Source organism: Leopardus geoffroyi, chromosome E2 (genome assembly GCF_018350155.1).
Source record: "Leopardus geoffroyi isolate Oge1 chromosome E2, O.geoffroyi_Oge1_pat1.0, whole genome shotgun sequence".
Lineage (NCBI taxonomy): Eukaryota > Metazoa > Chordata > Mammalia > Carnivora > Felidae > Leopardus > Leopardus geoffroyi.
In genome coordinates, this window is record NC_059335.1 from 54888894 (window position 1) to 54914913 (window position 26020).

General features: G+C 46.3%; 1 protein-coding gene and 1 long non-coding RNA gene across 3 annotated transcripts in view; one reads left to right on the forward strand and one right to left on the reverse strand.

The window, feature by feature from the left end:
- Window positions 1-26020, forward strand: part of GAN (gigaxonin) — a 52308-nt gene that overhangs the window by 3256 nt on the left and 23032 nt on the right. The window contains exon 2 of one of the 2 annotated variants that reach the window (XM_045439848.1): window positions 25792-25906. The exons of the other annotated variant lie outside the window; for it this stretch is intronic. Coding sequence (XP_045295804.1) covers window positions 25792-25906 — 115 coding nt within the window. The remainder of the gene's footprint in view (window positions 1-25791; window positions 25907-26020) is intronic. 2 annotated transcript variants of the gene reach the window in all.
- LOC123577689 lies at window positions 1439-17984 on the reverse strand. The gene is made up of 3 exons (XR_006702020.1): window positions 17973-17984; window positions 9857-9866; window positions 1439-1656 (listed from the first exon to the last, which is right to left on the reverse strand). It is a non-coding gene; the product is annotated as an uncharacterized LOC123577689 (long non-coding RNA).

Below are 26020 nucleotides of genomic sequence, written 5' to 3' on the forward strand. Positions count from 1 at the left end.
GTGAAGGGCAGAGAAAGGAGAGAGAGAATCCCGAGTAGGCTCCATGCTGACAACACAGAGCCCTACGTGGGGCTAGACCTCATGAACTGTGAGATCATGACCTGAGCTGAAATCAAGAGTCCTCTGCTTAACCAGCTGAGCCACCCTGATGCCTCTATCATATATCTGTTTTGTTTGGAAGGAACTTTAAGTGTTTTTTTTTTAATGTTTATTTATTTTTGAGAGAGAGAGAGAATATGAATCTGAAGCAGGCTTCAGGCCCTGAGCTGTCAGCCCAGAGCTGGACTTGAACTCATGAACTGCAAGATCATGACCTAAGCCAAAGTCAGTGGCTTAGCCAACTGAGGCAGCCAGGCGCCCCATGTTTGGAAGGAACTTTAAAGAGTCACGTTGAAACAAAATAAGTTTGCATGTTCTGGTACTTGATGTTTCTGACTTTCCCTTTTGTTGAAGCTTCAGCATTTAGGTCTGTGATGTCATTAACGTGGATTGGGTGTTGAAAAGTTTAGTAGCCTGAGAAACTATAAAAATTTGAGTTTTGTTTATATAATATCCTCAGGTAGCCTAGTTTAAGTAACTGTCTGAAGCAGTATAAAGTTGTATGATTTGGAAACAATGTTATATATTTTCTGCACTCCCAACAGAGGGAACCAGTTCAATTTTGTCACAGTAGGAATTAAAGCAGCTCATTTGGCATACTTTCTACTTAATATAGAAAAGTCTTTTAACCTAACCTACTGGTTTAATCTTTTCCTGTGCTCCTTCTTTGGCTTAGCATTTATTTTTCCTCTGATAGTCTTAGCTATCATACACTAGAAGGACTTTCAGTATAAGAGGGAAAAAAATATAAAACTCAGCTTTAGCAATAGAACCCTAATGTTAACCTGAAAAAAAGTTGGGTAGAGCATGTATGTATCATGCAGTGTTAGGATACAGATGCTACTGGAAGGCAGGCAGGACTTTCCATGGTCCATCGTTAAGCTCAGTAAGTGGGATGCTGCTTTCCCAGAATGCCCTCTTCCCAGCTCTTCCTCATTCTGATCCCTGAATGACATTTTCCCTTTGGTTTGTTGGAAAACTAAACCTAAATGTAGCTGACGACCTTTAAGGACGGCAACATTGAATTCGTTGGTATAACGACCCACAGAATCTTTCCTTTCTCAGCAACCCTGAGACCTTCTGGGAAAGGTTCCCTGAGGCTTATAGGAAATTTCCCTTTCTCTTGAATATTGCAAAGTTTGCTTTGCTTCATGTCTGAGGCTCTTCTGGTTCTGGCACAATCCCATCGATCTGATATGAAGTTCAGACTCTTTTCCCTTGTGAGCTGTGGTGCTTTGGGAGTGATGTACGTGAAAAGGATTTGAAGATGAACTGCTGGGTGGTTCTGCAGGGACACATGCAGGTTCCTGTCCTCTGTTCACTTTTTTGGCAGGGGAGGTGCTATTTATTAATGAAAAATATTCCACATCCGTGATCCTTTAGAGTCAGAAGTTCTTTGAAACGATGCCATTGGCTTTGGCCAGTCAGAGGAGGGAGTCATCTGACTCCCCCATCCCGTGAATGGCCCCACAGATAGCGTAGGTTTTAAACTGGCCGTTGAGCTTGCCTGTCACCTTGTCCACCTGGGCCACGTTGACCTGGACGGACGCGTGGTCCCTGGCCCCGATGATGCAGTTGCTGGCAGAGCACTTCCACAGCGCGGACAGGTGCACGAACTCGCCCACCTTGTTCTGCACGTCCAGGGCGCCTGGAACCCCCGGGAACGTGGGTGCAGAAAAGCCTCTATTCACTTTTGAGAATTCATTTTGTTTTGGTTTGGTTTTTTTCCTGGGGTTCTGTTGGAACCTTACTTTGTTTAGCTTTTCATCCTGGAGAGGAAAGGAAAGAAAGAGTCTCAAGATTTGTGGATCCCTCGATGAGTCAGCCAACAGTGAGAACAGCAGTATTTCTCCCTTGTGTTTTCAGGGAAAGCTGGTCTTTGGAGGGTGGAGTGGAGACACTGGGCCCAGAATCCAGTCTAGATCATCTTTTTTTTTTTTTTTTTTCCCAAGTTTATTTGTTTATTTTGAGAGAGAGAAAGGAGAGAGCCTGTGAGCTGGGCAGGGGCAGAGAGAGAGAGGGAGAGGAGAGAATCTCAAGCAGGATCTGCACTGTCAGCACAGAGCCCTTTGCAGGGCTCAAACTCGTGAACCTTGACATGATGGGTGACCTGAGCCGAAATCGAGAGTCAGACTCTTACCGGCCGAGCCCCCCAGGCGCCCCCATTCTAGGTCATCTTGGACAGTGGTTTTTTTTTTTTTGGTTTTTTGTTTTTTTGCTTTTGGCTTTGTGTGTATATGTTGTGGGGAGGGGGTCTGCTTCTGTTCTTAGAGCTTTATTGTATCATTTAAAGTTTTTTGGTGCGTGTTGACATTAAAGCATTTCTTTTGCCCAGTCACACAGGATTTGGTTGGGTGTTCTGCTGTGTAAACCCAGCCCTGTAGAGCTGTTTTGTAACAAGCATTTATTTTCTGCCGTTCCCTCTGGACGTGTTCCAAGGCCTGATTATCGATGAGCCTGTTTCGCCATTTAAATCCAAACTTTGACTCATAGATGATGCTGATGAACTACTTAAGGAGACCAGTACGATCTCTGTAGGAAGTGCAAGTTTCATGGCAGCATGGAGATTGTCACCATCCTGTCTTTGGGCATCTGGTACCCACCCTGTACTTGAGAGGCACTAACGTCCGTTCGTTTTGTCCACTGTGTGCAGAGCACGCTGTTCATGCCCACGTCCCTTTTCCCTTTTCTTTCACTTGTGCTTTGAGTTTGTAGTCACCTGCCTGCAGCTGCTCCCCGGTGACTGTCGTCTGTTAAGTTTCTTAGTGCCTAAGGGTTCAGCTAGAAGCTCCCGGTTCTGGAGCAGTCTTCAGCTCAGTGACGACGCCTGCCCCTTGCTGCACCTTCATGGCGATGGGAGCTGAGCTGGGCCTGCATATCTTTAATGGATCTGCACCTTGTTTGTTTTCATCCACCTGCTATACGCGTCCCAAACAGCCGCATCCCAAAGAAGATGAAATCTGCCCCAGAGGGCCTACAGTCATGTGCTGCAAAATTATTTCTTCTCCTCCTCTTCCTCCCTCTTCCCCTCCTTCTTCTTCCTTTTCCTCCTCCTCCTTTTTAGTATTTGCAACTGTGTTTGATTAAATCCTTTTCTTATGTGGGTTTTTCAGATCTGATATTAAAGTATGTTCTGTTTCAGAAGACCAAAGGAGCCTTTTCTCTGGCTTCTAAGGAAACTAAGCCCTTGAAATTGGAGCTCTAAGTTCAACACAGATTACTTATTTCAGCTTAAAGGTATTTATTTATTTATACGAGATGGCGGTGGCCACTGTCAGTAGCCACGAATGCTCTAATTCTGGAGAGGGTTTTGGAAGGTTTCGAATGAAGAAGCAAATCAATACAATTCTTGTTAGACTAGTGAGTCTGACATAAAGTGAAGTGTTGAATGTTCAGGCTTATTGTGGAACTTTCCTGAGGATTGTTATCTTGAGTAACAGTACGTGTGATAGAAATAAAACATAGCTCTAATGAGCACTGATGGATAAGTTCTCATTCTTTTACCTTTGCCCTTTGACTTCTACCTCTTAGAGTTTGTATTAGTCTTCTTCAGTGTTCTTACAGTACTTTCTGTTAAATACTTAGAGAGTCAAGCAAAGTGCTTTTCCATAAACTCTGTTTCTTAGGATGTAGATTTCGACAATACAGCCTAAGCGTCCGGATTACAAAGCCACTCTATCCATTGCTTAAACTGTTCATCAGTTTGTCTGATGATATCAAAGTGAGGCTTAATATCTATTTATAATCCATCAAGAAAACATAATTAGGACAAATAAGGAGTCATTTGGCTTATGCGTACTGTAGGTTAGTCCCTGGGGGAGCCGCATGAGCCTTCGGCAGGAGACAAGTCTATCATTTTGTGTACTGAAGCTGTAATATAAATGAATAATTTGTAAGTGGGAATTCTAGGTTAAGGGTGGAGATGTGGAGGTGTGGGGTGTGACAAGTGGCAGACTGTGGTTACAGTTCGAGATCCTCCTGTGAGTTCTCTGTTGCCTAAGACGCAGTGAGTCCAAAGAAGGAAGGACATCAAAGGCTCAGGTGAACGTGGCATCTGTAGCTCTTTGGAGGGTCACGGTCATGTGTCCATCTAAATGCCCTCCAATGCTCAGCCAGAGCTCTTGACACCCGTGCTCAAAAGAGCAGAGAGTGAAGTCTCCTCTCTTGGTGTTTATTGCCAAAGAGTGACTTAGCTATAAAATGATGGTCTTATGTTTGCTGATTTCATTTCTCTGTGAGAATAAATTATAATATTTTTCCCTAATTCAGAGATACTAGAAAAGTAGAACACTTAGGGAAAATAAGATCTGGGTGTAATGTTGTTGGATGAAACAGCCTTCAAGCAATAAAGCTTTGAGAGGTAGCATATATCAGAAATGGAAGAAGGAAGGGCCGGTTTTAAAAAATAGACTGTTGAGTAATGGGATGTGGGAAAAAAAAAAATGCCTCTCGTTTTCCTTTGTAGAGTTAATGCGCTAATGGATATAGAACCTTAAATGTATACTTTGCTCACAGGTATTTTGTGATTCTTTCAACTATTGAGTATTTCTGTATCTTTTTTAGGAACAATTTGAAAGACCATTTTATGCTTGTGATTTTTTTTTTAATTTTTTTAACATTCATTTTTGAAAGGCAGAGAGAGACAGAGCGCGGATGGGGGAGGGACAGAAAGAGACGGAGACACAGAAACAGAAGCAGGCTCCAGGCTCCGAGCTATCAGCATAGAGCCTGACGCGGGGCTCGAACTCACAGACCGCGAGATCACAATCTGAGCCGAAGTCGGCCGCTTAACCGACTGAGCCCCCAGGCGCCCCTATGCTTGTGATTTTTATATTAGACCGTAGAAATATCACGGGACATGGTTTTGTAGGCACATTAACATACTGGTAACCAATTGCCTGGGCCTCTGAATAATTGTAAATTGTTTAGTAATACTAAGCTCAAAATATCTTCAGACTTTTGTCACTTAAATTGTACCTGTCAGTCCTTGACTGGAGGAAACCTCCCTTTTAGGAAGGTGAGGTGAGTGTGAGCCTCTTCTGACACAGTGGAGCACATTCACTGGGCGTAGCCAGAAGTTTGAGGAAAGTGTGCAGAGCCGAGAGAGTCCTTAGATCCTGGGTTTCCCTTCTCTCCTTGCCATCGCCCACTTCTTTTTTTTTTTTTTTTTTTTTTTTAAATGTTTATTTATTTTTGAGAGAGAGAGGGAAAGAGACAGAACATGAGCGGGGGAGGAGCAAAGAGAGAGGGAGACACAGAATCCCAAGCAGGCTCCAGCTCTGAGCTGCCGGCACAGAGCCCGACGCGGGGCTCGAACTCACGAGCCGTGAAATCATGACCTGAGCCGAAGTCGGACGCTCAACCGACTGAGACACCCAGGCGCCCCTGCCATAGCCCAGTTCTACTTTGGGATGGAATTAGAGGCCAGTAGGCTCCGTGTCTGTCTAGTCTTCCATTTCCTTAGTGAAAGGAAGAGTTTCCCGCCAACGCCCGGTTTTCTTCCTACACCACAGCTAGTGTGTGCAGTTTAGACCTACCCACGCAGATATGGGACACTTCGGGTGTGGTTGGTTGGTTAATTGGCTGTTTGTTTGTTTGCTTGTTTGTTTACCTGCCTGGCCCCTTTTACGTACTGGTAGCACTGCCTTGTGTGAACAGAGTGACCAACTTTGCTACCTGCGTGAAAATGGAAATACCTGTGGTTGGCAGGGAGGGAATAAAATTCTAGTTTTTATCACCTCCTGCAGTTGGAGGTGGGGGGACGGAGGGGGCAGGTACAAAGTAGATGCTTTTTATTTCCTTTCTCTTCCGTCGTCTCTGCTGTCGGTGGGAACGTGAATTATGAAAATATGCACCACTGTCACAGCTTTTGTTACATTATTTAGAAATGTCATCACTGCCTTAACCCATACGCTTGTACGATTGTGCTGACCCGTGGTTAGCTACAGTTCAAGAATTAACTCTGTCCTGGAGCACCTGGGTGGCTCGGTCAATTGAGTGTCCGACTCTTGATTTTGGCTCAGGTCATGATCTCATGGTTCGTGGGATCAAGCCCCACATTGGGCTTTGCGCTGACATCGCAGAGTCTGCTTGGGATTCGTTTTCTCTCTCTCTCTCGCTCTCCCTCTCAAAATAAATAAATAAAACACTAAAAATATTTAACACTGCCCTTTTTTCCAAAGAAGACATATATATGGCCAACAGACACATGAAAAGATGCTCAACATCGCTAATAAGGGAAATGCAAATCAGAACCACAATGAGCTATCACCTCATAGCTGTTAGAAGGGGTCAAACCAAAGAGACAAGAAAGAGCAGGTGTTGGCAAGGATGTGGAGAAGGAGCCCTTGTACACTGTCGCTGGGAATGTAAATTGGTAGGTCACTGTGGAAGACGGTATGGAGGTTCCTCAAAAAAATTAAAAATACAAAGACCATGTGATCCGATAATTACACTATCGAATGTTTATCCAAAGAAAACGAAAACACGAATTTGAAAGATACACGCACCCCTACATCTATGGCAGCATTGTTTACAATAGCCAAGGTATGGAAGCAGCCTAAGTGTCCATCAGTAGATGGCTAGATAAGGAAGATGTGGTGTGCATACACAACAGAGCATTATGCAGCCATAAAAAAGGATGATATCCTGCCATTTGAGACAACGTGGATGGACCTAGAAGGTATTGTGCCCGGTGAAATAAGTCAGACTGAGAAAGGCAAATACCATGTGGTTTCACTCCTAAGTGAAATCTGAAAACAAAAGAAAAAATAAAACCCAAAAAGCAAAATAGTGTACGTATAAATACAGAGAAAAATCCTGATGGTGGCCGGAAGGGCAGGGGGATAGGAGGTTGGGCAAAATGAGTTAGGAGGATACAGGTCTCTAGTTATGGAACGAGGAAGTCACGGGTATAAAAGGCACAGCACTAGGAATATAGGCAGTGATATCGTAACCGCGACGTATGGGGACAGAAGGGAGCCACGCCTGTGGTGAGCATAGCGTTGTGTACAAATCTGTTGAATCACTGTGTTGTACACCTGAAACTGATGTCACATTGAATGACCACTATACGCAACTAAAAAAGAAATTCCATTTTCAAAAAGTCAGCAATTGTCTCAAAGTACTGAAACGTACAGTTTATTAACTCATCCCAGCAAGAGTTGGCAGTAAAGGGACCTTATATCATTAGTGTTAACTGTTTAGAGACTTGATTATGGGTTTAGCCATTTGTTTTTTTTTTTTGTTTTGTTTTGTTTTTTTTTTCAACGTTTTATTTATTTTTGGGACAGAGAGAGACAGAGCATGAACGGGGGAGGGGCAGAGAGAGAGGGAGACACAGAATCGGAAACAGGCTCCAGGCTCTGAGCCATCAGCCCAGAGCCCGACGCGGGGCTCGAACTCACGGACCACGAGATCGTGACCTGGCTGAAGTCGGACGCTTAACCGACTGCACCACCCAGGCGCCCCGGGTTTAGCCATTTGTTCCCAAACACACAAGAAGAGACTCAGTGACAGCTAGGTGCTGGGGAGACTCTGGGGCCAGGTGATAGACAAGGGAGCTCACGTTTCACTAGTGGACAGAGTCCTGCACCTCCCGGGGCTTTGCTTTCTTTCTTGCGTGCTGGCTGCTATTTGAGTGCATCCCCCATCAACGGCGTCAAAACTGAGACACCTTACGTGGACACCTAAGTCACTCAACTGATTTTTGCTACCTCTCTGGGGCTAGTAAAGGAAATGAACATAGAGCCAAAGACCTTTCAACTTATTTTCGACGTTCACTTAAATTTTCAGTGCTGCGTATCCGAATGTTGTGCAGTAGTAGCAATTTCAGGAACGGGGACAGAATAGACTGTCTTTATTTTTAGAGTAGATCATTCTGAAAGTCTGCTCCAAAAGTAGATTCATTTATTATTTCAAAGAACTTCTGGTTTTATTTTTGTGTGTGTTTATTTGAGAGAGAGAGAGAGTGTGAGCAGGGGAGGGGCAGAGAGAGAGGGAGATACCGAATCCGAAGCAGGCTCCAGGCTCTGAGCTGTCAGCACAGAGCCCGCCGTGGGGCTTGAACCCACGAACTGTGAGATCTTGACCTGAGCTGAAGTTGGACGCTTAACTGACTGAGCCACCCGAGGTGCCCTTCCAAAAGTATATTTAAAATGGCCCATCTGTGAGAAAGAATGAAATATGGCCTTTAGCAACGTGGATGGAACTGGAGAGTGTGATGCTAAGTGAAATAAGCCATACAGAGAAAGACAGATACCATATGGTTTCACTCTTATGTGGATCTTGAGAAACTTAACAGAAACCCATGGGGGAGGGGAAGGAAAAAAAAAAAAAAAAAAGAGGTTAGAGTGGGAGAGAGCCAAAGCATAAGAGACTCTTAAAAACTGAGAACAAACTGAGGGTTGATGGGGGGTGGGAGGGAGGGGAGGGTGGGTGATGGGTATTGAGGAGGGCACCTTTTGGGATGAGCACTGGGGGTTGTATGGAAACCAATTTGACAATAAATTTCATATATTGAAAAAAAATAATAATAAAATAAATAAATAAATAAAATGGCCCATCTGATCGTTCACTACTGCAATTAAGAGACCCCAATTAATCTCATTTACAGAAACACTTACCATTTTTTTTCTTTACTGTTTATTTTTGAGAGAGCGTGAGTCGGGGAGGGTTGGAGAGAGAGGGAGACACAGATATGAAGCAGGCTCCAGGCTCCGAGCTGTCAGCACAGAGCCCGACGTGGGGCTCGAACCCACGAACTGTGAGATCATGACCTGAGCCGAAGTCGGGTGCTCAACCTGCTGAACTACCCAGGCACCCTAACAACTATCTTTAAGTAGAGAACTTGGATTCTTGGTCAAGTGTCCTAATATGCTTGTTCATTCACTAAACCTCCTGTGCATTTTTGTGCAGCACAGCTGTGTCCTGGGCACACAGGGCTCCAGGGCCCATGGAGCCCGTCAGAGGAGGCAGACAAGAAGTCTGGATGTGGTCGCTGCTACCGCGTGGATGGAGGGACCCCTGCTCTGCGGGTCTGAAAGTGCAGGAGGAGGGGGAGGATCTGATGTGAGCACGGTTGGGCTGGGGAGTAGGGCAGGGATAACGCGGGGGGCACAGAACACAGCAGTGCTGTGGTCCGGGGACAAGAACAGGCTGGCACCCGAGACTGGGGAGCACAAGGACACCGTCGTGCCAAGACGGTGAGTGGCGGGTAGAAGGGCTCGAAACAAGATTCAGGGAGCGGGCAGGGCCCTGTCGTTCTGGGTTGGCGCTCGCCCTGCGCTCCAGTACGATTAAACTTCCCCTGTAGCGTTTCCCGGAGTTACCGAGTATGTCCTGGAGAGCTGACTGGGGAGGGGGTCGGGTGCAAGAGAGGGACCCCGTATAATCATCCCACGCAGTGTAGTCCATGTGAGAGTTGAGGTTTTATTTTAAGGGTTGTGGGCAGACGTTGAGGGGCTTTAAGAAGGAGAAGATGAAGTCTTATTTAGGAGGGTGCTGCAGTTGTGGGGACGGGAAATAAGGAGGCCCTGGGCTGGGGTTCGTCGGTGAGTCGGGATGACGTGTCTGGGTTAGAGGTGGTAGCAGTAGGACTTGTCGGTGAGAAAATGGAAAGGGCAAGGAGATACCAGTAAACCCTGCTTATCACTTACTGCCAGCGTTCAATGAGGGGTAGTTTTAAAAGATTCCGTAAAGCCCAGAACCTGTTGTCAAAGTTTACAGCTCAGTTGTACACCGTTGTGTCCTTAGTTACAGGACGGAAGCTATTTTAGTCGTACGAGTAGCTGTGCTCTGAATGTGCTCCCCTTTAAGAAGGTGCCTTGGTTGTTGTGTGTCCACGGGACCGGAAAGGGACTGGTGTTGCCGGCTGATGTGGGTAGCCCACCACGGCAGCGTCCGGGGCACCGGGCAGTGGCCGGTGTCCAGAATTCGGGAAGAAAGCAGCCCATCGCTCCCGGAATGTGGGAACCAAGGACGAGGGTGGCGGAGGAGATAGTAGGTTTTTTGAGCCTGGCTGCTTCAGCAAAGTGGGGAACACGGCATTCTGTTTTTGTGTTGAATGTGGAGTAACGGTGCTGAGTACACATCTCAATTTCACTGTCCTGGGTCTTGGAAATTCTACAAGTGCCTCACAGATCTGTGCGTATGTGTGTCTCTGCTTGCACGCGTTTCTTGTCTCTGCCTTTCTCGACCTCCTCTTCTCCGGCAGATACATTTGTATTCATCCTTCAGGGCCTGTTTCCAGTATCCCTTCCGTTGAAACGTTTTCCCGACTCTGCCAAATAGTCACTCCCTCCTCCAGGCTCCCTTACTGTGTTGCATGTGCCTTCAGCGTTGTCTGTCTTTCATTCCGTGGGGAGAAAGAGAACAGACAGGTGGGCTGGGTACTTTCAAAGCCCTCGTCTTTATCTCTAGGGCCAGAGGCACTAAGTCTGTTACTAAAACCTCGTCCACGGGAGAGTTGAGTTGACTACTGTCTGTAAGTACCGCCGAAGACGTGGAAGATGAGAGGTCAGGACGCTGGACACACTCCTTCTGGACGGGGTTCCACTTTTTGCTATAACATTTTACTGAATAGCTGACTATGTACTGGAGATGGGGGAGAGGGGCAGAATAAACTGTCCTGCAGCAGAGGTTACTACAAAAGAGTCTTTAATTTGTCCTGTTTGAGATGCACAGTCAACCTAACAGGCCATTTCTGGTGCCAAGAAGCCTGGGAGAAGAAGGGACCAGATTCTTTCTTCCAGAGGAGCAGCTCCAGTGAGAGAGCTTTTGTTACGGCAGGACCAAAGAATTAATCGAGAAGCATTCATTCCCTTGACAACATTTTGGAAGGCACTTTCAGCTCTAAGTTGTTTCGAGAAGTCTGTAACAGTCAATTGTAAATTACAGAGGCGCCAGACGCGAGAGGGCAGCTCGAAGCTGCTGGAGAGAAGAGCAGCCCAGCCTTTCTTAAAGGGACTGTGTTGGAGGCTGTGTTTTTGTTTTTGTTTTTCCCTACCGCCACCATCTCCTTTTTTAAAAAGAAAAAAACACAAAAAAACAGAAACAAAAAAAACTCCATTTTCTAGCCTTCTCTTAATGCTTTGGTTTGAACTGCCTTAAAAGGATGAATACAGAGACAATAGTCCATGCATATCAATTCTTACTTTTCCTTTGAACGTTTTCAGTTCTAGCTCCTCTGCCTTTGAAATGGCAAAAAGCATCCTTCTAACTCTGCGCCTTGGGAAAGAGAACGGAAGGTGGGTAGACCCTTGGAAGGGAAGGTCCGTTTGTACCCCGCGGCAGAAGAGACCCAGAGGAGGCAGTTCTCGGTCAGCGCTGTGAGAAGCGCCCCCAAATGACAGGGCTGGCGCTGGACGTGACCGCGGTGCGTGGGGTTCTCACAGGCACAGAAGGCGCCTTTCTCAAATAGCCTCTGAAAATGCATCCCGGGTAGAAAATCTGGAACTGTCTGACAGGTCGTGGCATGAATGTCTTCGTTTTATGCGCGTTTCCGAAAGGTCAGGGTGTGACCAGGACGAGGGCTCCGACTTGTTTCATTCTAGAGGAATTTTTTGCTTCACAAGTTGCTGCATCATGATCCTGCCTTTGAACTCGTCTTAAAATTTTAACGTGCGTTTTCAAACCTTGTCTTCTAAGAGGTGACTTTTATTGACTGCTTTACTTGTAAAATTACAAGAACCAGATTTAAATTTTAAGAATCTTTTTTTTTTTTACACGCACACACACACACACACACACACACACACACAAATCATGGAAAATCACATGAGAATTACTTGTGTCACCCTGAATTCTGGTTGTGAACAGGGTAGTTAATTGTTGTAGTCGTAAGCCAAGTGGACCTATCGCTTACGGTTCATCTTTCCCTGGAAGTTATTTTATAGCCCTCCTGTCTCACAGCTCAGTATAACGCCCCGTAATCATCCTTGTAAATGGCCAGCTGTTACTACATCATACTGCTGGATGATGCAATTTGCTTCATCATTCCCCTTTGACATTTTAATTCCCAGTTCTTTTTTCTTCTGAATAGTGACTCTATAAACAAATTAGAAAAAAAAAAAAAAAAAAGCTTTGGTGTTCTTTTTTCTTTGTACTTTTTGTAGGTGCATATAAACCCACTTTGGGGGCTGTGACCCCAGGATATCTGTTTCTGAAGATAGAAACCACCCAGGAAGATTGGATTATCACGTAAAGGCCCTGGCGTATCTGATGGGTTTTTTTCCCCCTCAGGTCCATCACGATGGCCTTGTCACTTGCGCAAGAGTTTTCTCAGAGTTACTGCTATTTTGCATATCTGTTAGACTGGAGTTTCAACTGTTGTGTGCTTACTCCTGTCAAAAAAAATATTTAGGGGCGCCTGGGTGGCTCAGTTGGTTAAGCACCCGACTCTCAGTTTTGGCTCAGGTCATTATCTTGCGGTTTCGTGAGTTCGAGCCCCACGCTGGGCTCTGCAGAGCCTGCTTGTGATCCTCTCTCTCCCTTCCTCTCCCTCTTTCCCTCCCTCTCCCTCTCCCTTTTTACCCCTCCCCCACTCACACTATCTCTGTTTCTCTCAAAATAAATAGATAAACTTAGTAAAAAACAATTTTTTAAAAAATATTTAGAGCAGGGGTTGGTAAAGTTTTTCTGTAAAGAATCAGAAACCTTTTAGGGGGCGCCTGGGTGGCTCAGTCAGCTGAGCGGCTGACTTTGGCTCGGGTCGTGATCTTGCAGGTTGTGAGTCTGAGTCCTGCATCGGACACCCTGCTGTCAGCACAGAGCCCACTTCGGATCCTCTGTCTCCCTCTCTCTCTGCCCCTTGCCTACTCATGCTGTCTCAAAAATAAAGTAAAACTTTTTTTAAAAAAGGTATTTCAGGCTTTTCGGGCCACCTCTGTCACATATTCTTCTCTGTTTTTGTTTTAATAACCTTTGAAAAATATAAAAACCACTTGTAACTCAAAGGGCATACAGAAACAGGCTGTAGGTTGTAGTTTTTGTTGACCATTGATCATAGAGTATTAAATTTTTTAGACTTTGGACATGGAAACCCTAACTCTGATGATCATCTCTAAAGCTGTTTAGATCAGGTAATGATGATTTGCAAGCCAGCCTCACACTGAGCAGAGATGCGCAGTCCAGGCTGATTCTCCCTGGCCCGCCGTCCCGTCTTCTCTTTCTTCCAGGAGATTGTTGTGTTGCATACCTCTTCCTTCTGCAGTTCGTATTTTTTCCCTTCTCTTCTGGCTCCTTTGCCCCAGCACAGAGACGTGCTCGCGTCACCGCCACTACTGACACCCAGGAGACGTGCAAATGTCCTGTGGATGCGTCTCTGCATCCTCTGCTACAACCACCTGGTCCTTCAAACAAGAGTCTCTCTTTATCTGTCCGTGGTCTCCCCTCCTCTTTTTCCTTCCCTCTGTTCCTATCTTACCACTCCATAAAACTGTTCTTTTAAAATTGCTAAGGGATACCTGGGTGGCTCAGTTGGTTAAGCGTCCAACTTCCTCTCAGGTCATGATCTCACGGGTCATGGGTTCAAGCCCCACCTTGGGCTCTGTCCTAACAGCTCAGAGCTTGGGGCCTGCTTCAGATTCTGTGTCTCCTTCTCTTTGTCCCTCCCCCACTCGTTTTTTCTCTCTCTCTCAAAAATAAATAAACATAAACAAATTAAAACAAATAAAATTGCTAAAATAGAATTGCCAAATCTAGTGAAAACCTGGAAGTGTTTATCTGACTTGACCTGTCTGCTGTATGTATCACTCGTGGCCATTCTCTTGACACCTGGTCTCTCCAGGCTTCTGTGATGCCTCGTGTCCCTTTTCACCTGCAGTCGGCTTTGCTGGCTCCCCTCCCCGTCTGCCCCTATACGTGATAAGGTGATGCGGCCCAGGTTTCTGTCCGCCTGTCTGCCCTCTCATGACATCATCTATTCCAGAGACGTCGCCTGATCCTTGGCCTCTCTCCTGAGCACCAGGCCTTCACGGCCTGCTGCAGGGCCACCCTGCCCCCCAACCCTGGCAGGCTAGCTCCCCTCCCCCAGGTGGGTGGTCCTCCCTTCACTGGGAGAAACGGGGGGTCCTTGGGGATGCACCTCCCTCTCCCTCTGCACCTAGTGATGCCATGGCCCATCATTTTGACCTCTCAGATCTCTGCAGCCTGCCTCGCCTTCACCATCACTGCTGCTCATGTTCCAGCTGTTACTAATTCCGAATGGTGACAGAACTGGTCTGTCTGCCTCTGTGCTCGGTCCCCATCGATCTTCCACACTGCTGCTACCACAGTGATGCTTCTAGAATGTAATTAATTACATAATACTTAAAACCAATGTCTTCTGAGACATGGTTGATTCAGGTACTGGAGCAGGAAAAATACTCCGTGAGCCTAGAGTATTTGTGCCAGAAAATAAGGAGGTGCTCTAAAGACAATAGAGCCAACGTGAAAGAACTCTGAGTGGCCAAAGCTGTGGCATTTTGAGCAAGGAAATGAATATCAGTAACACTGGAATAAAAGCCACAGAATAGAAGAAACATCCATGTATGTAGGCATGAGTGAATGAATGAGTGGATAAGTAAATAAATGGAGAGAAGAAATAGCTCTTACAGAAGAATTTACATTAATAAATGTGGGCAGAATAAGAGAATAGAAAATCATGGGGCACTTGGGTGGCTCAGTTGGTTAAGCATCTGACTTCTGCTCAGGTCATCATCTCATGGTTTGAACCCCACATCACGCTCTGTGCTGACAGCTCAGAGCCTGGAGCCTGCTTTGGATTCTGTCTCCCTCTCTCTCTCTGTCCCTCCCCCCCCCCCCCCCCGCCCTGCTCATTCTCTCTCTCTCTCTCTCTCTCTCTGTCTCAAAAGTAAATAAACATTAAAAATGTAAAAAAAAATAGAAAATCATCATTTGAACACCATACTAATAATTGTTACAGGCAAGATCCACCAGTAGATACTAAAATTAGTGGGCAAGAGTTTGAGGAGAAAAGGATATTCGTATGTTCTCAATTATCCCTCTATTAGTTGGAATAATAACAAAGGGCTAAATAGAGACTTTAACTTGAAACCCAGTAGACACCATCTTAGGCGAGTGGCCAAGGTTAATATCATACAGATTGACATCCTTATACGATGCACAGAAGGACATCACATCACATCTGTAGGGTTCCTGTGCAAAACACATAGCCTCAATCTAATCATAAGAAATTAAACCCAAGTCGAGGGACATTGTACAAAATAATTAACAAGTAGTCACCAAAGAGGGCCTGGAAAGATGGACTGGTACAGTTTGGAGACACAATCATAAACTGACGTTTGGAACCCTAGATTGCATCCAGAGAGAGGACATTACAGGGAAAACGGGAAATCCGAATAGAGTTCATAGTTTATGTAATAGTATTGTACCAATCCTTAGTTCTTAGTGTTGATAATTGTAGTAAGATTATTGAAACTATTAATATTAACAGAAACTAGATGAAGGGTATACAGGAACTCTATGATTAACTTTTATGTAAGTCTAAAATTATTTTTTTAATTATTTTTTTAATGTTTATTTATTTCAGAGACAGAGACAGAGCATGAGTGGGAGAGGGACCGAGAGAGAGGGAGACACAGAATCAGAAGCAGGCTCCAGGCTCTGAGCTGTCAGCACAGAGCCCAGTGCGGGGCTCGAACTCACAAACCTGGAGATCATGACCTGAGCCGAAGTCGGTCACTCAACCCACTGAGCCCCCCAGGCACCCCAAGTCTAAAATTATTTTAAAATAAAAAGATTTGGGGCCCCTGGGTGGCTCAGTTGGTTGAGCATCCAACTCTTGGTTTCGGCTCAGGTCATGATCCCAGGCTCGTGAAATCAAGTCCCACGTCGGGTTCCTCACTGAGCGTGGAGCCTGCTTGGGATTCTCTCTCTCTCTGCCCCTCCCCACCGTCAAAATAAACAAACATTAAAAATGTACACCTAAAAGTGCTTTTAATAAAAATTAATAAAAGGTTTACAAAAACCCGACAACTCACGTGCAGCTCCATTTCCCTCGAGGTGAAGTCCACACTGTGTGTGTGTGTGTGTGTGTGTGTGTACAGGTCCTCCAGGAGCTGGCTTGCTCCACCCATGCTGTATTTCTCTTGCTCCGGCCTTGTTGAACTACTTGCACCTGTCGTTCCTTGAATGTACAATGCATACGTCATCGCGTTTCGCAGCCCCCCTTCTCAGTGTAAAACACCCAGCTGAGGCCCCGTGCCGGTGTCACCTCCGTGAAGCCTTTTCTGACCTCTCTCCCCAGAGAGCTGACTTTTTGCCTCCCTTGTACTGAGCACGGCACCTGCTCCCCGGTATTTACAATGTAGTATTGCAGCGTCCCCTTGGTCTCCTCCTGCGTCACTCCTGTGACGGTTCCTCAGTCTTCCCTCAGCTCTCTTGGCCTTGGCACTTTGGGTGGGTGCTCTTCAGTTATTCGGTAGACTGTCCCTCCCCTTAGGTTTGTTTGATTTCTTACAGTTAGATTCAGGGCTTTGCATTTGTGACAGGAGTACCACAGGAGTCATGTGGCGTCCTTCTCCGTGCACCCAGTGAGGGCCCCCTAACGTTGGTTTGTCCTAACATTGCTAATGTTGGCTTGATCACGTGGTTAAAGATGGCGTCCCCTGGTTTAATCCACTGTTTCTGTGTAATTAATAAGTCAGTCAGGGGGCGATACTTTGAGATCATGGAAGTATCCCATGCCTCACCAACTTTCACTCGCTCAGTTTCGTGTCCACTTGTGCCTTGTAACTTAGTCACTCCTTCTGTTACTTATTAGTTAGACTCCTGACATCCTGGCTTACGCAGCTGTGTAGACAATAGCCCCACATCCTAAGGTGGGGTCAACCTGGGGAAGAACAGCCGTCCGGCAGGCTGGAAAGAGATTTATTGAGGGGTATAATGCTAGAGGCTTCACACTCCTAGAAATAAATAACCGTAACGTTTCACTTTACTGACTGAAGCCCGTGGTTAGAGGTAATGGTTTGTGAGTTCCTCGAGATTGGGGCCCATCCCCTAGCTGAGGTCTGATTTCTGAATCCATACCTTATAGCAAAGTTGCTGGCCTTGCACTACAGTTTTTACTGGGTTGGTCACACTTCGTGTCTCTCCCGCCAAGGGTCGTCGTGCCTGTGCAGGTGTAAGTGATGTCACTCGTAGCTGTGCTTGTGCACAGTCCCTGTGATGGGCCCACCTGACCCTGGCACCTAAGCGCACACACCGTCCTGCTGCTGAAGGTGGTTCCCGCTTTGTGTGTTCTCGTTTCCAAAAGCATTATCTTCCTTCAGATTCGTTTTTCCCTTGTTCAGATCACATGGCTCAAAGGCATACACTTTCTGTGCTCGTATCTCTTCCAGATATTGATGTAATTGGTTCCTCAGAGCAGATCTAAATAGGAACACTGTATTTCATCTGCAGAGTGGATGATGCGCTATCAGACAGAAAACAGAAGACGTGTTTGTGACCCCTTGTGTGCAGGGAGGGAGGGGCAGGGAGGTGGTCAGGGATGGAGAGCACTGTGGCCAGGACCTCTCCGGACTTGTTCCTGCGTCTTCTGTAGTGAAGTGGTTCTGTTCCGGCTTCCGTACTATAGGCCTGGTTGGTAGGGTGACGCCTGAACAGCAAACCCTTCTTTTTCCGGAAACCTTTCCCAATCTTTGCATTTTTCCGTGCAGCGCACTGGGGGTGGTGAGCAGAGTGAGGTGAGGGAGCGTCCAGTTAGTTGGGTCCATTCGCAGGCCACAGACCTCCCGTACGGCCACCTCAGTGTCCAGCATACACGGGCTGGAGCACACAGGCAGGTGGTGGCACTGTGGGCATTCGGGTCGCTCTGCCGTAGTGCAACACGGGCTTCTGGAATTGCCGACTACAGCACATGTCTGTAGGATGCTCCCCTCAGTGTGGCCGAGCCAGCGGGATGCTGTGCGGAAAAGCTCACAACCATTCGGCCGGTCAGTAATGCTGTGTCTACACGGGCTGCCCCTGTGCTGCTGTTACTTTAAGCTCATACATACTTGTCAGGTGCCCGTTCAGAACCAGCCACTTCATGAGGTAAGGGGGTAGAGCGGTCAACAAGACAGAGTCACCGATGCGGTTTATGAGACGATGATAAAGTCTCTGCAGAAAAATAAAGCAGGGAAGGGAGGAGTGGTGTTATTTTCGACAGTGTGGTACCTGGGCTACTCTTTGGAGCAGAGACCTGAAGTGAGTGAGGTACGAAACCATGTGACTGGGGAGTCGGGGGGCGGAGGGAACATTCCAGGCAGCAGGGAATGTGTCACAGTCAGCTGAGGAACTCTTTAAATGTACAGTCTTGGACCTGACTCAGTTGGTCTGGGATGGGACCCAGGGATCTGTTTTTCTATAAGAGCTTGCCAGAAGATTCTGGGAAGCCAGGTTCAGGAGCTCCTCTTAAAACCCATTCAAATTATGAGTCATTGCAGGATCTGTGTGAGGAGGGAGGTGTTGGGTGGTAAGCAAGTGAACACTGTAATCCGTCTAGGTAAAAAGAGCTGGAGGCGAAGAGAAGGGAATGGAGGGAGATTCATGAAATAGTGAAGGGGAAGAAACAGTTCAGAGCCTCCAACAGCACGTGCCCCACTGCTGTCCCGCTATCCTAAGGGAGGAGTGCGGCCCGGCCCCATTCTCCTCCCTTTCCCACCTCCCACTTGTGATCTGTGCCCTAGCTGTGCAGGGTTAGGCTGGGGGCACTTCCCGGCCAGGTCCTGTGGCATCGCGCCCGCCCCTGCTTCCTCTGCCCGCCGCTCCCTGACTCAGGCCCTGTGGGAAGAGCGCTGAGTGACCGGTGACTGGCTCGTTAGCCTGCACCAGTGCCGGTGGCGTGGGAGGGCGCTCACCTAGAGGCCCGGGGCACCTGCTTCCTCTCCCACCGTGGGGGGGCCTGGGGGCTTCGTTGGGCCGCCCACCGGGACCCTTGCTCCTGTCTCAGGTACCCACGTAAATGCTTTTCTTTCACGGAGACGGTGTTCTTGGGTGGCAGGGCGCTGAGAAAGACGGGTTCCTGCTTTCCCACCCGTAGGAAAGCAGGCCATAAAAGGCCTTGTCATGAGAGGATGCCATCTGTTGATGGAAATCTGACCTGCAAATTTGTATTTCATTAAGTTGAATGGGGACTAAAACAATACATTTTTAAAACAGACTTGATTTTTTTTTTAGAGCAGTAAGGTTCACGGCCAAATTGAAAGGAAGGTACAGATGTGTCCCACCTACCCCCGTTTCCCCCTGCGTGCACAACCTCTCCCATGGTCAGTGCCCCCACCAGAGTGGTACATCTGTTACAGTTGATGGGTCTGCCCTGACCTATCGCTGTCACCCAGAGCCATGGCTTGTGTTAGTGGTCACTTTGGGTGGTGTTCATTTTGGGGGTTCAGGCAGATGTACGATGACGGCGATCCGTCATTATTGCCTCATACAGAAGAGTTTCACTGCCCTGAACATCCATTTTGGATGTGGTTTTTAGGAGCTCATGAAGATCAAAAAGGAGGGGGGAGCATATATAAAACAGGTTCCCCCCAGGAACGTAAATTCTTAGTTGGGCATAGAAGTGGGGAGCCTAAGCCCCTCTGCAGATATCTCAAAGAGCCTGATACAGGTAGCGGCCCAATTTGAGGTGACATGAATCACTTAAAACTCTGTGAGTAATGCCCGTGAATCACCCCAGAATTTCTGTAAATCTTGACTTAAACATTACATTCTCTTGCATTCTATTTGAGTACATTTCCTTGCTTTTAGACTTATTCTCTGTCCCTGTTACATCAGATCCCATTCAGTGATGTCTAAAGTGGTTCTTGGAAGAAGGAGGACCAGGCCCGGTTACCTGGGCATTTAGACACCTTGAACTTTCTCAGCACTTGGCAGCCAGTGAGAATAGAATTATTACAGCAGCTTCTTAGCTAGTAGCCAACAACTTTTTTTCTTACAAAATCACTCTTCAGTGTTGCCAAGAAAAAAAAAAAAAAAACAAAAATTGATTTTGTTTCACACCTGTTCGACTTCAATAGAATGGAAAATAAATGTTCACCCAGAGGAAAAATAAACTTGCACGGCACAACCCACAGAAGGCATGTCATAAATCGTACCTCACCGGTTGGCTTGTGGGACTCCACAGGACGCCTCCAGAGCTGAGTCTCTGCGCTAACTTGATGGCCTGTTTCAGCAGCTTTGTCCAGAAACGTATGGGGGCTGGAGAGCTCCCAGATCACCTTATCTCACCTCTTCTTTTTACAAATGAGAAAACAGGGGCAGAGAGGGGAAATGTCTTGCCCTAGAAACAAAACTGGGGAAGAATGTGACGGGCGTGGATATTTATATCTGAACACCTGAGGCCCAATTTTATACTACTCTCAATTATTTCTACTTTTTTCATAGTGTGATGAAGTTCTCCAAAGTGATATGTTAAGGCTACCGCATTTTCCAGGAGAGAGTTTATAAATCGACATCACATCACAATAAAACCCAAGGGTATTGTGACTTCCAGTAAATTTACATCTGACCCCATAGCTTCCTAGAGCACAGATGAAGGACAGAGAAAAGAACAGTCGATTTGCCACCTTTTTTTTTTTTTATGGGCTTTCAGAGCAAAACTCTGTTATTAACGCATTGGGTTAGTTTTTTTTGTTTTTTTTTTTAAGTCATTAACACATTGAGTTCAGTTCACTGACTTCTCAGTTGTCTGTGGCAGAAGAGAGAGAAGTGGTGTGTACAAGACAAGAAGATTCTAGATAAAAAAGGGAAAGCTATGGAGAAAATGTGTTGGTCTGGAGAGTGAGAAGGATAGTTAATTGGCGGGTCTTGTATAAATTAAGGTATTTACTGAAGGAAATAGATGTCAGACAGAATGGAACAAAAACTAACAGGATTAAGAGACTTAGTTGGGGGGTCAGAAAAAAATGAAGACAAAAAAGGGGGAGAGGGGCCCCTGGGTGGCTCAGTCAGTTAAGCATCTGACTCTTGGTTTCGGTTCCTGTCGTGATCTCACGGTTTCGTGGGTTTGAGCCCCCATCCGGCTCCACGCTGACAGCAAAGCCTGCTTGGGATTCTCTCTCTCCCTCTCTCTCTCTCTGCCCCTCCTCCACCTACACTGTCTCTGTCTCTCTCAAAATAAATAAATAAATTTTTTAAAAAAGGGAGAATGAGACACATTTGAGGTTACTAAGTTGGAAAGGGATGGCAGCTCTCCAAGAAATGAGAGAAGAACAGAATGGTGGTAGGCTCTGAAGCAAGACTATTTCAAAATAGATTGGAGTGACTCTTACCAGCTAGGACTGGAAGGGACTCAAGATCAGCTTTCACTGTGTTCTTGAGGGATGGGTGGCCACCCAGTCTACTAGGACATCACCTGTACACCGGTGATGGGCTGTGAACGGTTACCTGCCATAATACAGGTGCACACATGGAGGTCAAGAGTTTAGAAACTTGTCACAATTTTTTTTTTTAATTTTTTTTTTCAGCGTTTATTTATTTTTGGGACAGAGAGAGACAGAGCATGAACAGGGGAGGGGCAGAGAGAGAGGGAGACACAGAATCGGAAACAGGCTCCAGGCTCTGAGCCATCAGCCCAGAGCCCGACGCGGGGCTCGAACTCACGGACCGCGAGATCGTGACCTGGCTGAAGTCGGACGCTTAACCGACTGCGCCACCCAGGCGCCCCAGAAACTTGTCACAATTTGACAGAGTAATTGTATGTCTTTTGAATCTGATGATAAGATCATTGGAGCCTGCATTTTATTATGTGTCTTTTATTTCATTTTTTTTAATAATTCATTTTTTTGTTGAGGTATAAGTGACATTGTGTTAGCTTCTGGTGTACAACATAATGATTTGATACTTGTATGCATTGTAAAATGATAGCCACAGTAAGTCTAGTTAACAGCTGTCACCTTACATAATTCCAATTTTTTTTTCTTGTGATGAGAATTTTTAAGGTCTGCTCTCTTAGCAACTTTCAAATATGCAGTACAATGAACTGTAGTCGCCATGTGGTACATTATATCCCCATTATATTTCTTTTTAATGTTTGTTTATTTAATGTTTACTTTTAAGAGAGAGAGAGAGCACAAACAGGGAAAGGGCAGAGGGAGATAGGATCTGAGGTAGGCTCTGAGCTGTCAGCACAGAGCCCGATGCGGGGCTCAAACTCACGAACCGCGAGATCATGACTTGAGCCGAAGTTGGACCCTTAACGGATTGAGCCACCCCGGTGCCCCTCCTCATTATATACATATTTCACAAGATACTCATCTGGGATGTACCAAACCCACCATGGGGAATTTGAGAAGCATCAGTTGGCCATTCAGAGGGGTCTGGAGACCAGCAGCATCCGCTCCGCCTGAGACCTTGTTACAAATGCAGAAACTCAGGCCCCACACAGACCTTCTGAATCAAGACCCCTGGATGGCTCTTACGAACGCTGAAGTTTGAGGAGCCCCGTGCTTCAGTCCTTTCAGTGTCGGACGGGTGAAATAATTAGAAGTTCTTCCTCATGCTGCTTCTGGTTCCGCTTCACCATACCTGACATCACGCAGGAAAGAGATCTCCTGTGATAGCACTTGAAAAACCACTATCAATTCAAACACGTATTTTACAAATAATTGTTGAAAGTCTATTCTTTGCAAACCGCTGAGCTACGTTGTAGGGTTATGGTGATAAAGAGGACTCTGGCCTCAAGGAACTTCCAGTTAAATAGATAGGAAATGGGGTATGTACTTAAATATTGCAATAAAAACAGAACTTGATGAACCCATAAGATAAAGTGCTTGGGAAATTTATAGCAGGAGAAATTATTTTTACCTGCATGGAGGTGAGGGCAGAGGTGCAGCCTGTGGAGAATGGAGTGACAGAGAAGCACTTTTTGCAGAAATGGCATTGAAACCAATCTTTACGAGACGGGTAGGAACTGAACGTGCACAGACGGTACCAGAACAGATCAGAAGCAGGGTAGGGAGACGTGGGGCAGGTGTAGGGATCGGAACTTAAACCATTATAAAGCTTTGTGATTTAGCCTTCAGCTGCTTAGAGACTTCGATAGTACAGTGATTCGTTTTTCGTGGGCTTTGAAAGGATCTGCTTTTAGGGAGGTCTGAAATAGTGCTCATATCTACAGGACTCTTTCTTAGCCATTTCTCACTTCCACCTGCTGAGAGAAAACTGTATTCGTTAAAAGGGATCCTTCATTGTGAAAACACATGACAGTATAGTCAACTTTTTTTTTATGTTTATTTTTTGAGAGAGAGAGAGAGAGAGAGCGTGAGCAGGGGAGGGGAAGAGAAAGAGGGGGGCAGAGGATCCAATGTGGGCTCCGCACTGACAGCAGTGTGCCTGACGTGGAGCTTGAACTCATGAACCGCGAGATCTTGACCTGAGCCAAAGTAGGACGCTCAACCAACTGACCCACCCAGGCACCCACCACCACCACCCCCCCCCCGCCCCCGGCCCTTTTGTTTCTTAAAGTATAGTTAACTTTTATTTTTTTAATGTTTATTTACTTGTGAGAGAGAGAGACAGAGTGCAAACGGGGGAGGGCTAGAGACAGAGGGAGACACAGAATCTGAAGCAGGCCCCTGGCTGTGAGCTTGCTGTCAGCACAGGGCCTGACGCGGGGCTCAAACTCACGGACCGCAAGATCATGACCTGAGCCGAAGTTGGCCGCTCAACCGACTGAGCCACCCAGGCGCCTCTTATCTTTCATTTTTTAATGTTTTTTTCCTTTCTTTTTTTTTTTTTTTTTTTTTTTTGAGAAAGAGAGGGAGACAGGATCAGAAGCAGGCTCCAAGCTGACAGCAACAAGCCCGATGCGGGGCTCAAACTCATTAACCGTGATCATGACTTGAGCCAAAGTCGGACGCTTCACCGACTGAGCCTCCGAGGTGCCCCTGAAATACCTTTTGAGTAGAACAATTTATTTCAGTAGGAACTGTAGGGGCAACAGCAGACCTGAAATACAGGGAGGAAACAAGGCTGTCTACGTATCTGCTTCGCATTGTGTCCCATCACTTTCATCTTCTCGGGGTCTTCAGGGGCTCCCAAGGCTTCCCGAGGCTTCCCGCTGGCACCAGGATGGACTGGCTTCCTTCTGCTTGTATACAGCCGTTGCCCTCAGACCATTCTGCACCATTCCCTGCATTCCCTGCACTTCTCCCCAGAGTTGGGCCATGTCTTTCCATGACTGAAATCTTCCTTTTTCTTGATGTACTCACTTGTTGGTTGGGGCACGTTTTCCAGCAGCACACTGAGAAGGCCGCATGGGCGATCGTTCGTTTTGAGACCACGTACAGCTGAAAATATCTGCCCTATCCTGACATTTGGCTCGTTATAAAAATGTAGGTTGGAAATAATTTTCCTTCAGAATTTTGAAGCCATGTGCTCTTGGGGTAGACCTGTGTCCTGATCTTTGGGCCTTTGCTTTCAGGGCTGGTCACATCCGCCAGGTATTTTTGTCTGGAGAATATAGGTCTGGTTTTCAACATTTTAAGAGCAGAATTGAGGGGGAAAAGATTGATGGTCGCAGCATTCAGTATGTAAACAACTCTTTGCTCTCTCTGTTTCTGGTGCAGTATATACCCACCCTCAAACGTGCCTGATATTCCCCCTGTCCAGACCTAGCCTCAGTCTTGCACCCTTCAGGATGTAAATCACTTACTTCCGCGGGCGCTGGGGAGGGCCTCACGGGGAGTCGCATAGGTACGTGGAGGCAGGACCTGGCAACCCGACTCCTTATCACTACCGTCACCCTGCGTGTGTTTTCTGCTCATGACTCCCCCTCCTTTCACAGCTGCCCCTTACGACCAGTTCCCAGCCTCCAGAGGTGGGGTTGGGATCTTAAGTCAAATTTAGGTTCACTGCTAAGTTACAAACATCTTTTGGACGTCAAGTAAGGTCCCAGCTCTTAAACAAGACCTAAAAAGCATTCACTGTGAAAAAATTCTTCACGTTCTTCATCACCTTTAACAAAAGCGCGAAGCCTGCCGAAGGATTAGTATCAAGAATATAATACAGAACTCCCCCACCTCAATACAAAGACACTGAGCCCAATTTAAAAAAATGAACAAGAGACTTGAACGTAGCGTGTGTTTTACAGAAGAGGAAACGCACGTGGCCACAAACAAGAGGAGATATTCAGCACCTGTGTGGTGAGGGTGCTGCGGCTGCAACCCCCAGGAGAGCGGTTCCGTGGGTACAGGAATAACAAGGAAGCAAAGGAAGATCGAACCCAGGATTTAGGATGGATAGTCACTGCAGAGGGGTGAATGGGGAGAAGGAATGTGTGGGTAGGAGCAGGTGGAAGTCAAGGTCCCAGCTTTTGTTTTGGGTGGTAAGCTCGTGGGGTCCTTGTTACATTATTGAAAATAATTAGGTAATTAAATACATGAAAAAAATAAGCCTAATGGGGTGGGTCTCCCGAGGTGAAGTAGACAGAGATCCTTGCTCAGGTGGATCTCAGTTCTGTGTTGTCTGTTTTGGTTTTTAAGAAGTCGTTCTGAACCCTGGAACAAGTGTTTTGTAGTTGAAAGTTATAAAAATATCTGTATATTAACCTAAAGTTAAGAAGCTACATTTCCCAGCTGGGGTTCATATGTTGATAAAAAATCTACTTATAGAGTTTTACTGCATAAATATTTACAGCTATGTCTGTTCTTTCATAGAAATTTTACATTTTTTTCCCTTTCTTAGGACAAAGTTAAACTATAACCCTCCAAAAGATGATGGATCAACCTATAAGATTGAACTTGAAGGGATATCGGTAATGGTTATGAGAGAGATCCTGGATTACATCTTCAGTGGGCAGGTATGATGAGACACACAGGGAGGAAGACTAAGGAGAAGCCTCTCAAGGTCAGGGTCTCCTTCATCATTCTGTGACGGAGCAGCCCCACCCTCTTCATCTGTCATTGTCTGTGTG